Source organism: Gastrolobium bilobum, unplaced genomic scaffold, assembly GCF_033153095.1.
Source record: "Gastrolobium bilobum isolate Gb01-03AN ecotype WA unplaced genomic scaffold, APGP_CSIRO_Gbil_v1 utg12850, whole genome shotgun sequence".
NCBI lineage: Eukaryota > Viridiplantae > Streptophyta > Magnoliopsida > Fabales > Fabaceae > Gastrolobium > Gastrolobium bilobum.
This window is the reverse complement of record NW_026897757.1, coordinates 109,759-126,284: the sequence shown is the minus strand read 5'-3', so window position 1 is coordinate 126,284 and position 16,526 is coordinate 109,759. Positions and strand designations below refer to the sequence as shown.

At 39.0% G+C, this 16,526-nt stretch overlaps 2 protein-coding genes across 2 annotated transcripts in view; one reads left to right on the top strand and one right to left on the bottom strand.

Annotated features, from left to right (window-relative positions):
* Positions 1–729: 729 nt before the first annotated feature.
* LOC133309955 (LRR receptor-like serine/threonine-protein kinase GSO1) lies at positions 730–3,645 on the top strand. The gene has a single exon (XM_061510820.1). It carries the CDS (start codon positions 730–732, stop codon positions 3,643–3,645), a length of 2,916 nt encoding a protein of 971 aa, XP_061366804.1.
* A 1,415-nt stretch (positions 3,646–5,060) lies between these two features.
* The window catches only part of LOC133309954 (protein MICRORCHIDIA 6-like), a 43,078-nt gene continuing 31,612 nt past the window's right edge, over positions 5,061–16,526 (bottom strand). Inside the window, exons 17-19 of the mRNA XM_061510818.1 lie at positions 10,788–10,855; positions 10,497–10,539; positions 5,061–5,141 (exon numbers count right to left, since the gene is read on the bottom strand). Coding sequence (XP_061366802.1) covers positions 5,061–5,141; positions 10,497–10,539; positions 10,788–10,855 — 192 coding nt within the window. The remainder of the gene's footprint in view (positions 5,142–10,496; positions 10,540–10,787; positions 10,856–16,526) is intronic.

The window sequence follows — 16,526 nt, the reverse complement described above, 5'->3', positions numbered from 1 at the left end:
CACAAATCAAGTGTGGGTCCCACGCTTAAAAAAAAAAGTCAGACCAAAGTCAGGATACGATGCCGTATCCTTAGGATACGACGCCGTATCCTTGTTGCAGGAATGAACAGTGCCATTCCTGCAACATGATTCTTATATTTCCCTTGAATATATTATGAATTTGTATAGCAGAGTGTGAACAAAATTTAAGGACAAAGTTATCCAAAAAAAATAAAAAAATTTAAGGACAACAGAAGTGGCCCACTTGTGTTAAAAACCCATCATATTATCTTATTTCCATACAGTTCTCTATTACGAAAGCTTCTAAAGAATCCTAAAATATTCCATTGGTTACCTAAAGAATAAATAGTGAAAAAACCTGAAAAGGTAGAAAGACATCAATATTTTTAAGTTAAATTATAGGTTGAAGTTCTTCATTTACCACAAGAAACATGCCATATCTGCACCGTTGTCAATTTTCTTATTAAACAGAGTAGGCAGGGTCGCTTTACTAGAACTATTTAATGTCGGATCATACATCTTCCTAGCTAGCACTTGAATATGTGTCATTCTCCACTATTATTTCTTCATTCCCTATTCTTCTTTTCTTAATACTTTCATTTTTTATACTCAGCAAAAAATTTGAGCCTTTCTTAATTGTTCTAGTCTATTCTTTTATATGGACTGGAACTCTTAGTCCTAGAGCATACCTTTTGAATCATTTGATTTGGTGTCTGAATTTGTGTAATAATGGGTTCCATTTGGATGTCCCATTTGTTTCTGTTATTGGCCATACTTGATACTGCTTTTGTTGCAACTATGGGCAACAGTGCAACAAATTCCTACTGGCTTCTCAGGATTAAATCAGAACTGGTTGATCCTTTGGGAGCTATGAGCAACTGGTCTCCAACAACTCATATCTGCAGCTGGAGTGGAATAACATGTGCTGTTGATCAGAAGAATATCATAGGCCTGAATCTATCTGGTTCAGGAATATCAGGTTCCATTTCAGTTGAGTTCAATCACTTCATTTCTCTTCAAACACTTGATTTGTCTTCAAATTCCCTTACTGGCTCCATTCCTTCAGAGCTTGGGCAGCTTCAAAATCTAAGGATACTGCAACTATACTCAAATAACCTCTCTGGTAACATTCCTGCAGAGATAGGTAATTTGAAGAAGTTGCAAGTTCTTAGAATAGGAGACAATAATCTGACAGGTGAAATTGCACCTAGTATCTTCAACTTGAGTGAGTTGACAGTGTTGGGTCTTGGCTACTGCCACTTAAACGGAACTATACCCTTTGGGATTGGTAAATTGAAGCATCTAATATCCCTTGATTTACAAATGAACAATCTCAGTGGCCCCATACCAGAAGAGATTCAAGGCTGTGAAAAGCTCCAAAACTTTGCAGCATCAAACAACATGCTTGAAAGAAACATACCCTCCTCTATGGGGTTTCTTAAATCATTGACAATTCTCAATCTTGCCAATAACAGTTTGTCTGGATCAATTCCCACAGCCTTGAGTCACCTTTCTAACTTGACATACCTGAATTTGCTTGGAAACAAACTAAATGGAGAAATTCCTTCTGAGTTATATAGTCTAACTCAGCTGCAGAAGCTAGACTTGTCTAAAAACCACCTTTCCGGATCAATACCCCTCCTTAATTTGCGTAGTCTTCAAACTCTGGTTCTTTCTGATAATGCTTTGACAGGTAGCATTCCAAGTAACTTCTGCTTGAGAGGTTCAAAGCTTCAGCAACTTTTCTTGGCTCGGAATATGCTCTCTGGCAAATTTCCCTTGGAGTTACTTAACTGCTCCTCAATCCAACAGTTGGACCTTTCTGATAACAGACTTGAAGGAGAACTTCCATCCAGCCTGGACAAACTACAGAACCTCACAGATCTTGTACTCAACAACAACAGTTTTGTTGGATCTCTACCTTCTGAAATTGGAAATATTAGAAGCTTGGAAAGTCTTTTTCTATTTGGTAACTTTTTTACAGGTAAAATCCCAGTGGAGATTGGAACACTACAGAGTTTGAACACCATTTACCTCTATGATAACAAGATGTCTGGACCTATACCAAGAGAGTTGACAAACTGCACAAGCTTAAAGGAAATTGACTTTTTCGGAAACCATTTCACTGGGCCCATTCCAGAGACTATAGGAAAGCTCAAGGACTTGGTTGTTCTACATTTGAGGCAGAATGACTTGTCTGGTCCAATCCCTCCAAGCATGGGGTACTGTAAAAGTCTTCAGACATTGGCCTTAGCAGATAACAGGTTGTCAGGTTCCATTCCACCCACATTCAGTTACCTTTCAGAACTTACTAAAATTACCCTTTACAACAACTCCTTTGAAGGACCTCTCCCTCATTCACTCTCAGCTCTCAAAAGCCTCAAAATCATAAATTTTTCCCACAACAAGTTCAGTGGAAGTTTCTTTCCTCTCACTGGTTCAAATTCTCTGACTATTCTGGACTTGACTAACAACAGCTTCTCAGGTCCCATCCCTTCTAGTCTAACCAATTCCAGAAATCTCAGTCGTCTCAGACTTGCATACAATCATCTCACAGGAAGCATTCCTTCTGAATTTGGCCAGTTTACTGAGCTCAACTTTCTTGATTTATCATTCAACAATTTAACAGGAGAGGTGCCACCTCAACTCTCAAACTCTCAGAAAACAGAACACATCCTGCTGAGTAATAACAGATTGAGTGGCAAAATACCTCCATGGTTGGGAAGCTTCCAAGAACTCGGTGAGCTTGATCTCTCATACAATAACTTCAGTGAGAAGGTACCTGCTGAGCTTGGTAACTGCTCAAAATTACTTAAGCTTTCTCTCCATCACAACAATCTCTCTGGTGAAATCCCCAAAGAGATTGGAAATCTCACTTCTCTCAATGTGTTCAATTTGCAAAGGAATAGTCTCTCTGGCCTCATTCCTTCCACAATTCAGCAATGCACCAAGCTGTATGAGCTCAGGCTCTCAGAAAACTTGTTGACAGGTTCAATACCAGTTGAGCTCGGAGGGCTTCTTGAGTTGCAAGTAATATTGGACTTGAGTAAAAATTTCTTCTCTGGTGAGATTCCACCATCTTTAGGAAACCTCATGAAGCTAGAAAGACTCAACCTTTCTTTCAATCAACTTCAAGGAAATGTTCCAACTTCACTTGGTAAACTTACCAGCCTGCATGTGCTGAATCTCTCAAATAACAATCTTGAAGGTCAGATTCCTTCAACTTTTTCAGGATTCCCACGAAGCTCCTTCCTGAACAATGACTACTTGTGTGGCCCACCATTGGTATCATGCTCAGAATCCCCAGCACATGAGAAAATGCAGCTATCAAACACTCAAGTGGCAGCAATCATTGTGGCCATTGTTTTTACTTCCACAGTGATATGCTTAATCATGTTGTATATCATGCTCAGAATCTGGTGCAACTGGAGAAAAGTTGCAATTTCAAGTGCAGATGGTGGTGTTGTTGCTCACAAGAGAGAGGAAGGTAGATCTGTGAGTGCTGACAATAAGACAAGGAGTGGAGAGGACTGGAGTGTGAATTCCTTTGGGTTGATTCTTTCACCAGATGAGCAAAATTCAGTAGCAACAACTACAAGCTTCTTTAATCTCAAAATGGAAGCCATGGAAAATACTAATATATAAGCTCTTTATCTTTAGTCTGTGTTCCAAACCAAGCTTTGAGGAACCATTACTATCCGGAACAGAACTGGCACATCATCAAATGCTGACTTTCATTAACATAAATACTTTTAAATTCTCATTCATCGAAATAAATAAATAAATACTTTTCAATTCAAAAGCATCGTGTGTATGAGTTTTGATAGATAAATGTTCATTACATATAAAAATAACTTATTTTAATTTAAAAAATTCATATCTAAAATATTTCAGAAATAATATTTGGTTAAAAGTGTTAAAATACTTATAATCTAAAGTATAATAAAGAGAATCACATTAAAAAATTAATAATTATATGATTCATTTTTTTATTTATTTGTAATAATATATAGTTTTAACTCTATAAATAGCTCAAATAACCAAGACAATATATTTATTTTGACATATTAATTAATTTTTCATGACATGAAAAATAGTTATAATTATTACTTTTTATTTGTCATTTATATATTATTTTTTATTTCATCTTAATTATATTTTGATAAGTTTTTCTTAAAAAATTGTTTGCTACTAATAAATATTTTTGAGCATTTTATAACCAAAATAGGAACTTTTATAACAAAAATTGAACTTTGGCTAAGAACATACTTTTCAAAAAAGTTCTATCAGGTCAACATCATGTTGTCATCTCCTGTACATTCACAAAGGAATGTGTGCAACAAGTTATACTAAATTCATGTTGTAATAGTCTTCAGTTGTCCACCGTTTGGCCCAATAGCAAATGCAGAAACCTTTCATAATAGAAACTTATATTGTGGTTCCCAACATTAAAAATTGATTTTTTTTTTTTTTTTTTTAACTACATAAATTATCTCTGCATCTGCAAGCACCATCTCAATACTTTTAGTGGCTATTATTAATTGTTGTTGTTCGCCACATTTGCACAATCTAAACCTTGATTCAAGGGGAAGATTTTCTAACTAAATTGAACTGTGGAGCCATAACTATCATTTTAACTATAACATTAAAAACTAAATAACTATATTTTTGTAAAATAATTATAAAAACAGACGTTTTTTTGTATTTTTTTTTTATTTTAAAAGTTAAAGTCAAAACATAAAATAAAAATAACTTAGACATGATCTCTAAATTTAATTCAAAAAAAAAAAGTTACAATTTTTAAATTCTTTTTACAAAACAAGTTTTATCAAATGAGTTGTTTTGTTTTTTTTCTTCTAAAAATCAAAAAACTATTTTTAGAAACAATATTCAAACATCCTTGATCTCCGCCTTCCATCTACTTACAGAAGGCCCAAAGAACCTTAAAGAGGGGGAAAATAGTAAGCCATAGACTGGACTAAACTATGTACATACAGCATCACTTCAAACTAAAATCTTAAAGCTAGCTGCAAGATGTACAGATACACTACTCTTTCGCATCATAGCAGGGACTGTACTTCGGCCAAAAGTCTATCATACTCAAGTTGAGCTTCTTTAATTTTACTTCTAAGCTGTGTCACCTGTACAATCATAATCACAAATCACAAAGGCCAAACAACAGATTTTCATTCTATGCATCTTTCGCAGAGGATCTAAATATAACAAATTTCAACAAAATCCAACAAATGGAAGGAACTAAAGGATACAAAATCAAACCAGATTTAGATCCTCTCATGCGAGTTTTAATATAACCAGGTCATTTGAAGAGAGATACACAAAAACCTGTGTAGTATACAATTGTGGTGCCCTATGTAGGAACTAGGCTATCCCTATTGTTGGAAATCGACAATCACACAGAATCGAGAAAACAGAAAAAGAGATAAGAGTAGAGAGATTGACACGATGATTTACCCTGGTTCACCCAATATAGGCTACGTCCAGCTTGTCTGTACTATATTCACCTCACCGCCACTCGTTACAAGTCTCTCGGTTTACAAGGCAAATATAAATAGGATTACAAGAAACCCTAACAGCAGCTATTCATGGGCCCAAGCCCAAACTGCTAAGAAAATTACAATAGAAACAGAGGCCTAAACATTACCTAGCCTCTACGGGACCCCAGTTGCCTTTCTGCTGACCCCGACAATTAGGGTCAACATCATCATGTGAAGTATGAGCCATACCCAACATTCTCCCACTTGGTGAATGCTTCACATGTTTCTTCAATCCCAAAGCATCTGTACACCATTCAAACTTCTCCGAAGTCACTGCCTTGGTCAGAAAATCAGCATTGTTGACCTTTGTGTCAACCTTCTCCAGCAATACAACCTTGTCTTCAATCTTCTCTCTGATGAAGTGGTACTGTATGCCGATATGCTTGGTCCTCGCATGGAAACCTGGGTTCTTAGCCAAGAAAATGGCGCTCTGACTGTCACACCCAACGATCATCTCTCCTTGTGCAAAGCCAAGCTCTTTGCACAACCTCCGTAACCAAATAGCTTCCTTAACAGCATGTGTCAAGGCCATGTACTCAGCCTCTGTAGAAGATAAAGCAACAGTGCTCTGCCTCTTACTCATCCAACTGATAGCTCCGCCAAATGAAGAAAAAACATATCCACTTGTAGATCTTCTACTATCAATGTCACCTCCCCAATCAGCATCCACAAAGCATCTCAGCTCTAACAATGTCTGTCCCCTTGAGCCCTTCACGCCTTCATAGCATAACCCAAGGTCAGACGTACCACGAAGATAGCGGAACACACGCTTCACAGCCGTCCAATGCTCATTTCCTGGCTTGGACATATACCTGCTCAATACTCCCACTGCTTGAGCAATATCAGGTCGAGTACAAATCATGGCATACATCAGACTCCCTACTGCACTAGCATAAGGAACTGACGCCATCTCTTCTTTTTCTTCTTCAGTCTTGGGACACTGGTCAGCCGATAACTTAGAACCAGTAGACATGGGAGTCAACACAGGCTTGCAGTCAGTCATCTTGAATTTCTTCAGAACATCTTCTATGTACTTCTGCTGACTTAACCATAATCTTCGTTTGTCACGCTCCCTCTTAATCTGCATACCCAAGATCACATTTGCAGCGCCTAGATCTTTCATTTCAAACTGCTTTGCTAGCAGTCCTTTAACAGTGCTGATCATTTTCAAACTGTTTCCAACGAGTAACATATCGTCAACATACAAAGTTAGAATAACAAAGTCACCTTCTAACCTTTTCACATAAACACAGTGATCAACATCACAACGGTCAAAGCCAAGCTTCAGCACATAAGTGTCGAACTTCATGTACCACATCCTTGGGGACTGCTTCAGGCCATACAGAGATTTATTCAGCTTGCAGACTAGCTCCTCTTTGCCTCTTGCAATGAACCCCTCTGGTTGCTTCATGAAAATAACCTCCTCCAAATCACCATGAAGAAAAGTTGTCTTCACATCCAGCTGCTCCACCTCTAGGTCATATGCAGCTGCTACAGACAAAACCAGTCTTATGGAATTTAACTTTGCAACAGGTGAAAATACCTCACCATAATCAACCCCTTCTGTCTGTGAATATCCCTTTGCAACCAATCGAGCCTTGTAGCGTTCAATCTCCCCATTGGCACCAACCTTCTTCTTGAACACCCACTTGCAACCAATTGCTTTTCGGTCTGCAGGTAGATTCACCAAACTCCAAGTTTGGTTTTTCATCAGAGACTTCATCTCTTCTTTCATAGCTTCCTCCCACTGTTTGGCATCCTCCGAGCTCCTCGCATGTTTTACAGTGCTCGGATCATCACCTGTAATACTAAATGCACAAACATCATCACTAGCACACAGGATATAATTTTCAGGTGTATACCTCTCATATGGTCTTCTTTCCCTCGTGGATCTCCTCAGCACTGGTGCTTCAACCTCAGCCTCAGTTTCAGAAAATTCATCCTCTACCTCATTATATTCAGCAGCTTCAGAATTCAAATTTTCCAATTCAATCTGTGAGTTTATTGTATCCTCTTTCAAACCCATATCCAACTCCACCGTCTGTGACTTTTCAGGAGCTTCAGGAAAAATCTGATTCAACTTAGATTCTCTGAATACAACGTCTCTGCTGTAAGTTACACTTCTAGTATCCGGATTCCACAACTTATAACCTTTGACGCCATCCTTGTACCCAATAAAGATACACTTTTCAGATTTACTGTCAAGCTTGTTTCTTTTCTCCTTGGGTACGTGCATATAAGCTTCACAGCCAAACACTCTGATATGAGATACGTCTGGCCTTTTTTTAAACAGTGCTTCATACGGAGTCTTCTCCTTCAAAGCTGATGTAGGAGATCTGTTCTTCAGATAACAAGCAGTAGCCACTGCCTCTGCCCAAAACTCAGTTGCCAAGCCTGCACCGCTCAGCATACTCCGTGCTTTCTCCATGAGAGATCGATTCAACCTCTCTGCCACCCCATTCTGTTGAGGTGAGTAGGGCGTAGTCTTCTGTCTTACAATCCCATTGCTCGCACAAAACTGGTCAAATTTTGTTGAACAGAACTCCCCTCCATTGTCAGTTCTCAGCACCTTGATTTTTTGATCAAATTGATTTTCCACCAAAGCCTTGAACTCGCAGAATTTATCGAACACTTCATCCTTGCTGCGCAAGAAATATAACCACACATATCTTGAAAAATCATCAGTAAAAGAAACATAATACCTTGATTTTCCATGTGATGCTACAGGTGTGGGGCCAAACACGTCGCTGTGTATCAAGTCCAGAACCCCCTCAGCTCTTCCTCTTATGGAATCAAAAGATACCCGATTTTGCTTCCCTTGCAGGCAATGCTCGCAAAATCCAAACCCCATAGAGCAGCTCGGAATTCCATCCACCAACTTCTTTGATGTTAGAGTCTCCAGACCTTTTCCTCCAATATGCCCCAGCCTCCTATGCCATAACATAGCAGTGTCCTCCTCCGCCTGTTCTGAAACATAGCTTTCACCACTGAATACTGTGCTACCCAGCAGTTTCCACAATTTACCATGACGCTCTCCTCTTGCAATAACCAAAGCTCCTCGAGTCAGCTTGCAAGAATACTTGTCACTGCTAAAATTAATACCAGCATCTGCCATACTACCAACGGAGATCAGATTTCTGGTAAGCCCCGGAATATGCATCACACCCGGCAGATTCTTGACTGTCCCGTCACTCATCTTCAGCTTTACCTTCCCACGCCCCACAATTGCATGAGTCGTGTCATCTCCCATTCTAACTGTACCGCTAGAATACGATTCATAGGTGCAGAACCACTCCCTATGAGGTGTCATATGAAACGATGCTCCAGTGTCAATAATCCAATCATTACAGTCATTATGACTGTCAAACGCCATGTACAGGTCCCCTGTACTATCATCATCATCCTTCTTTGTACCCGAAGCAGACGGTTGTGAATCATCCCGCTTCTCAGGACCTATACTTTTACTTCTGCAATTCCTTCTCAGATGTCCAACCTTTTTGCACCTCCAGCACCTCATTTCAGATTTATCAGATTTATCACGGGACTTTGATCGTCCCCTCGATCTTCCTCTGTGACCAGACTTTGATTTGTCATCACTCCTCCCTCTAGCAACCAGAGCCTCATTGTTGGTACCTTCAGAACCTACCCTTCTCATCTCCTCAGACAATAAGGCAGCAACAACCGTCTCAAACGACAGTTTATTAACACTAGTACCAATTGACACAATGATGTGCTCCCAAGAGTTGGGCAGTGAACACAACAAGGTGCAAGCTTTGTCTTCCTCGTCCAGGTTAATGTCTATAGACGAAAGTTGTGCACAAATAGTATTAAATTCATTTAAATGAGCAGAGAAAGAATCACCTTCGCTCATCCGCAGATTATACAGCCTCCTTCGCAGGAACAACTTGTTCACGAGTGACTTGCTCTGATAGAGACTTCCCAGCTTCGTCCAGAGATCCTTCGCGGTCTTCTCAGAAGTTACGTTCACCAGAACGTTATCAGCCAGGCATAACCAGATCAGGCTTCGCGCCTTTCGATCGTCTCTGGTCCACGCCTTCAACTCCTTCGACTCGCCATCACCTGACGTTTCTTCACCGACAGGTTTTGTTGGTACGGACGGCTTATCATCTTCGATCACGTACCACACGTCCCTGTCAACGAGCAGAGCCTCCGTCTTCAGCTTCCATAACTCGAACCCTTTTCCTCCGAACTTTTCAACCTCGACCCGTGATTGGCCAGTCGACATCCTCTCCAGATCAATTTCGCAGTTTTATCTATGCCAAGAAAAAACCCTAAATCGCGAAACCCCAATCTGTCACAGGAACCCTGGTCGCAGAACCAAAGCTCTGATACCAATTGTTGGAAATCGACAATCACACAGAATCGAGAAAACAGAAAAAGAGATAAGAGTAGAGAGATTGACACGATGATTTACCCTGGTTCACCCAATATAGGCTACGTCTAGCTTGTCTGTACTATATTCACCTCACCGCCACTCGTTACAAGTCTCTCGGTTTACAAGGCAAATATAAATAGGGCCAACATCATCATGTGGGACCCTGGTTACAAGTCTCTCGGTTTACCCTGGTTCTCCCAATATAGGCTACGTCCAGCGGGACCCCAGTTGCCTTTCTGCTGACCCCGACAATTAGGGCCAACATCATCATGTGAAGTATGAGCCATACCCAACACCTATATAGGGCCTTGTGCTTGTCTCTCACATGGCAAGGTTATGTAAAAAAACTCATAGATGATAGTATCCAAATTTGGCAACACCCTTTAAAAAAAAAAAAAAAAAAAACAGGAAAACAAGGAGTGTTTTCTAAAGGCAGCATCCAAGCATCCCAGCACTCTTAAATACAACTCGATCAACTGAGTAAACTCGGTAACCTGACTATACAAGGTAATGAACCAACTATTATTACACCGTACAAGAATTACCTTAAGATTAAGTTCTTCCTCTCCTTTTTCATATTCCAAACATCTGTAAGGAAAAAAAGACAGGATAAATAAGGTATTTGCGTCATACTGTTGCCATGAGATAATTCAGAAGTGAAGACGAGCTATTAAATGTTGCCTAAGTCCAAAAAAGGTAAGGAGAATAATAAACATGGCATGTAGCTTGTATTTGACAGCAGAATTTGATTGGGATTGAAGCCAATGCAAGTAGTTGTACAACAGCATTCCATGAAATCAAGTATTGTCAGTGACCGTAATTAGAAATATACTCACTTTGCAATGAGTTTCTTGTTTATTTCCATCAAGTTTATAGCCTCCTGGCCTGCAGGAGATGCGATGGTCTACATCAAAAGCAAGGGTGAAGTTGGCATTAAAAAACTTTTCAATGATTTACAATGACAGAGTACGAAGGCCAAGGCAATCAAGCAAATAAATAGAATTGTTAATGAGTAGTTACTCTAGAATACTACTTCAAGCAATAAAAGAAAATTAATAATTTCCTATATGCTAAGTATTGTCAGTAACATGCAACAAATCAGTAAAAAAAATGGACCAGCTAATAGGTATCTGTTAGGAAACCCCCTATTATTAAAGTGTACTCTAAGAAGGGGTGACTGAATGAGGTACTGAGGCCTTTTGTGCTGAAATTTGGGTTAGTGTTCTTTGATGATATCTTAATCTATAGGCCAAGCCAAAAATCTCATTTAGTAACTTGAGGAGGGTGCTGCAATTGTTGAAGGAACAACAACTATTCATTGACAAAAAGAAATGCAGCTTTGGGAAATCCCAACTGAAATATTTGGGACGTATAACCTGAGCTGAAGGATTAAAGGAAGATCCTAAGAGAGTAAAAGTTATGGTGGAGTTGCTTACACCCTCGGATGTTTCTAGTTTAAGAGGGTTCTTGGGTTTACAAGATATTACATAAAGTTTGTGAAAGATTATGGTAAAATAGCCAAGCCTTTAATTGCACAACTCAAGAGCGACAATTTTAGTGAAGCCAAGAAGCACAGGAGGTATTTGAGTCACTAAAAAGGCTATGACTACTACTCTGATTCTAGCCATATCCAATTTTAATAAGACTTTCACCATAGAGATAGTGCTTCAGGCAAGGGCCTAGGGGCAGTTTTAATTCAAGAAGGCAAGCCAATTGCTTTCATCAATCAGGACCTATCAAAGAGGGTGCAAATAAAGTCTGTACAGGAAAAAGACTTGATGGCAATATGGCATGTAGTGTAGAAATGGAGGCATTATTTAATGGGGAGGCATTTTATAATGAAAAATGATCATAAAAGTCTCAAATTTCTCAATTATCAGAGGCTACTCGCAGAGTAGTAGAAATGGACTTCTAAGCTAATTGGATTTGATTTTGAGGTCCACAATAAACCAGGGAGGAGAATGGGATGGTCGACGCTCTATCAAGGCAAATGCATTTTCCTACTATTTCAAAAGTAAAGTTGTTGAACATGGACGATTTGCAAGAAAAAATTAATGGAAGATGCCAAACTTAGAGGCATTATGAAAAGGTGGGCATGGGTCGACCCGAATCAGATTTTTGGTTGAATTGAACTGAACTGGTTTAAATCGGTTTGGTTTTGAACCGAATTGTTTTTATTTTTTTAGAACCTGTTCTGAACTGATCGGAACCTGTTCGGTTATGTACACTCATTCTAAGCTGGTCTCGGACTGGTTCCAAACCAGTTCTAAACTAGTTCCAAACTGGTTTCGAACCAATCTCCAAACCAGTTCTTTTAGTTCGGTTTAATTTTTAAACTGATTATAAAACCAGTTCGGTTCTCAAGACTGGTTCAAAAAAAATGTAATTAAGTTCGGTTCAGTTATTTTGTGCACACCTATTATAGGGGATGTCATTGTTAATGCAAAAGCTTATCCCAAAATTCCAACTTCATGTGGGAAAGATCTTTTATTAAAGCAAGTCTATGCTACCTAAATAATCATGGACAGTCCCTTAAATCTCAAGGAGTTCCATGACTCAGTTTTTGGAGGTCATTCAGGTTTCTTTAGTACGTATAAGAGGATTAGTGGACTCGTATATTGGGAGGGTATAAAGAAGGACATTCAAGAATATTTTGCAACGTAAGACACATGTTAAAAGATTTTTGGAGGTCATTCAGGTTCCTTAAAGCACGTTTGTTACAACCTTTGCTAATACCCACTTAGGTGTGGTCTGATTTGTCCACGGTTTTCATGAGGTTTGCCTAAGGGTGGTGGATACAATATTTGTCATTGTGGACAGGCTTAAAAAATATACCCTTTTCTTGGCCCTGTGTCCAGTGGCAGAGCCACGTTAGATGTGCGGATGGCCTTGGCCCTAGCTAAAATTCGAAAATTAGCCACGTTGGTACCAGCTAAATTTTCCTTGGCCCTAGTTGGCTTGCGAGGTTGGCTCCGCCACTACTTGTTTCACCCTCTCTCAGCCAAGCAAGCAGCTGAGAGTTACATCAAGGATATTGTTAGGTTGCATAGGTTACCTTTATCAATTATGTCATACAAGGATTTAGTCTTCATGAGCCAATTCTGGTGTGAACTATTCAAACAAGCAGGCACCAAGCTGAAGTTAAGTTCAGCCCATTACACTAAGTCCAATGGTAAAATTGAGGTAGTTAACAGGTGCCTAGGGACTTATCTAAGGTGTTTCAGCATCCAGTGGGCCAAGTAATGGCCTAAATGGCTATATTGGGCTGAATATTGGTACAATACCAATTATCATAACTTAATTCAGCACTTTAAAAGTGTGTTTCAAGATAACGAGGGTGAAACCAAGGCAAATCAAGGAAGTCTGACTCCACTCCTTGGCACGAAAAATGGTTATAACCATTGGAGGGGAGGAAGAAAATAAGATAACGAGAGATAGTGTGGAGCTATGTTGCACCGACACTTCAAAAAACTTGAAGTGTCGTGTCTGACACTCCCCGACACTCTGACACGCTCGGATATTTATAATATTTGAAATTTCATTACATATCATGAAAAAATTGATCAATGTTTTACCAAAATGATATAATAAAAATTAAAAATGGATAGCGAATAAATTTCATTGAAGTGTATAAGAGATTTTCAATTAGAAAATATAATAGTAAATATTTACATCTTATGTTTCTTTGCAAAATTGATGGGTATTATAAATTTAGTTTTATTTTTTTGTTAAATTATTAAATATTAAATATAATATACACTACATAAATTAAAAATATTATTTAATATCAAAACGTGTCCTAACGTGTCGAAAACTAAATTTTTTTAGAATTAACGTATCGGAGTTTCGTGTCGAATTAACTGGGTAGTCTGTTGGGGAGAGTACAGGCCTCTCGAATGTCTGATATTATTGGGGTGAGCTTAATCCAGTTTCTATCAGTTTTGTTAGAAATAATATTAGTTTTATTATTATTAGTTTATTATTCTAGAAGGTTATTTGGGCTTAGCTCATTAGGTCATTTAACCTCTTTAAATAGATGACTCTATATTGAGATCAGATACAATAAAATTATACCCCCAAGGAATTACTGAATAACTTATTAGAATTGATATGGCTGATATGGGACTTTACTTAGGCTAAGAATGGATCAATTATTAAATCTTGGCATTTCCTCTAGCTCCCGAAAAAGACCTTCCAGGGTGAGAAAAAAGTGGGTTCGGATTCTGTGGAATTCAGTGGAATAAAGATAAAATAGAAATTATCTTCACTTTTTTTATTTTATTTGGTGTAACTAAGCCGGACGAAGGTAGCCCATGCCGGATTAATAGTATTCCGGGCTGGGGCAATGAACTCGAACAATGTGATATCTCACACCGGGTAAATCCTTAACCCTTCCCCCTCCAACAGATAGAGGAAGATTTATTCAATCACATAGACCTTGACCCTTGTTATTTGGAGGTCATATCTTCAAAAAATAATTTTTTGTTTGTATCACATCACAAACAATCCAACAAACCCACCGTTTGTTTGGTGAAGTAACAATAAATGCGAGAATATATACTTCCATAATCTCTATGTTTTATTTCGAATAAAGAATTTGGGATTTAATCCCATAAAGAAATATAGCCCCCCCCCCCCCCAATCCCACGAGCTTCTCTTCTCGAGGTCGAAAAGATTGAGAAATAGAACCATCTGATTTGATTCGTTCCTAAAGGAATAAATGTTATGTACAGTTTTATACAATTGAATACAATACATTCATACATTATAATTTGGTATCAGAGCTCTTTGTTATGGGGATTTTTCGCTTCCGCTAAAACCCTAAGCCCACTGCTTAGGCGTTCTCTCCTTCCGCTAACGTCGTGCGTCCCTCCGGCTTGGTTCTACACAATTCACGCGGGTTTTCAAAAAAAACAAAAGCACTGTTCACCGTGTCTGTACAGTCCGTACAGATTTACTGTTCATCGTCCGTACGATCCACTGTTCATAGCATCCGTACAGTTGCACTGTTCATCGTAAGTACGGTTTTACTGTTCATCGCGTCCGTACAGTTTTACTGCTCACGCGTCCGTACAGGTACTGTTCACGCAAAAAAAAAAAAAAATCGGCCATTCCGAGACAGAACAGCTCGCCTTCCTCTCCTATTTTCAGATCTGGTCATCTCCTTTATTTTATTTTGTGATGGAGGGCTCAAGTAATGCATCCAAAAACACGACTAGCATCATCTCCAATACTACCCCATCTCCATTCTTTTCTCGAGCCAGTGATTCCAATTGGAACAGTGGACGCGGTCGCAGACATGGCCGCCGACAGAGGCCTCGTTGCAATCATTGCCAGAATCTTGGGCATTTTGAAGAACACTGCTATAGGAAGTACCCTCATTTGAAGCCACCGATTGCCAACTTTGCTCAAACGGATGCTACACCACCTTCTACTGGATTAGTAACTCTTTCGAGTGCCGACTATGAGGCACTTCTCAAGAAGATTTCTTCTCAGCATCCTACTCAAGACACTGGTAATCATGTTGCTTGTTTTTATCAATCATCTCTTGGACCCTGGATAATAGACTCAGGTGCTACTCATCATCTTTGTGGTAATAAAGATCTCTTCACTTCACTTTCTTATTCTAATAACCTACCCTCTGTCACTCTTGCTGATGGCACTAAGGCTCTTGCTCGTGGAATTGGGGAAGCCAATCCAACTCCCCTTTTAACTTTGCGTTCTGTTTATTATATACCTGGCATTCCTTTTAATTTAATCTATGTTACCCAGTTGATTCATTCTCTTTCATGTACTGTTACCTTCTCTAAACAATCCTTTTCTACGCAGGATTCGGGTACGGGGAAGACGATTGGAGCGAGCATTGAGTCAGAGGTCTCTACTATCTGATTGCACCACCTTCTCCAGTAGCCTGTTCTCTCACAGAGTCTCCTGAGCTAATTCACAGCCGTCTGGGTCATCCAAGCCTCTCCAAGCTTCGACATATGGTTCCCTTTTTAACCAGTCTTAAGTCTTTAAACTGTCATTCTTGTCAGCAAGGAAAGCACCCTCGCTCTTCCTTTGCTAATAGAGTCAATAAAAGAGCTGATGCACCTTTTTTTATTGTTCATTCTGATATTTGGGGTCCGAGTCGAACAATGTCTGTTTTGGGTTTTCAGTATTTTGTCACCTTTATTGATGATTTCTCTCGTTGAACTTGAGTTTATTTAATGAAAAATCGTTCTAAATTATTTTCAATTTATCAAAAAAATTGTACTGAGATAAATACTCAATTTGGTGCTTCTATTCAAATTTTGCGCAGTGATAATGCAAAAGATTGTGTCTCTTGAGTTTTCTAATTTTTTGGAGAAACGTGGGACGTTACACCAGACCACTTGTCCACACACTCCACAACAAAATGGAGTGGCCGAACGTAAGAATCGGCATCTGGTTGAAATTGCTCGTACCCTACTAATTCATATGAATGTTCCACTTCGTTTTTGGGCAGATGCTATAATCACCTCTTGCTTTCTCATCAATCGCATGCCCTCTTCTGTACTCAATAACGAAGTTCCACTTAGTGTTTTATTTCCAGG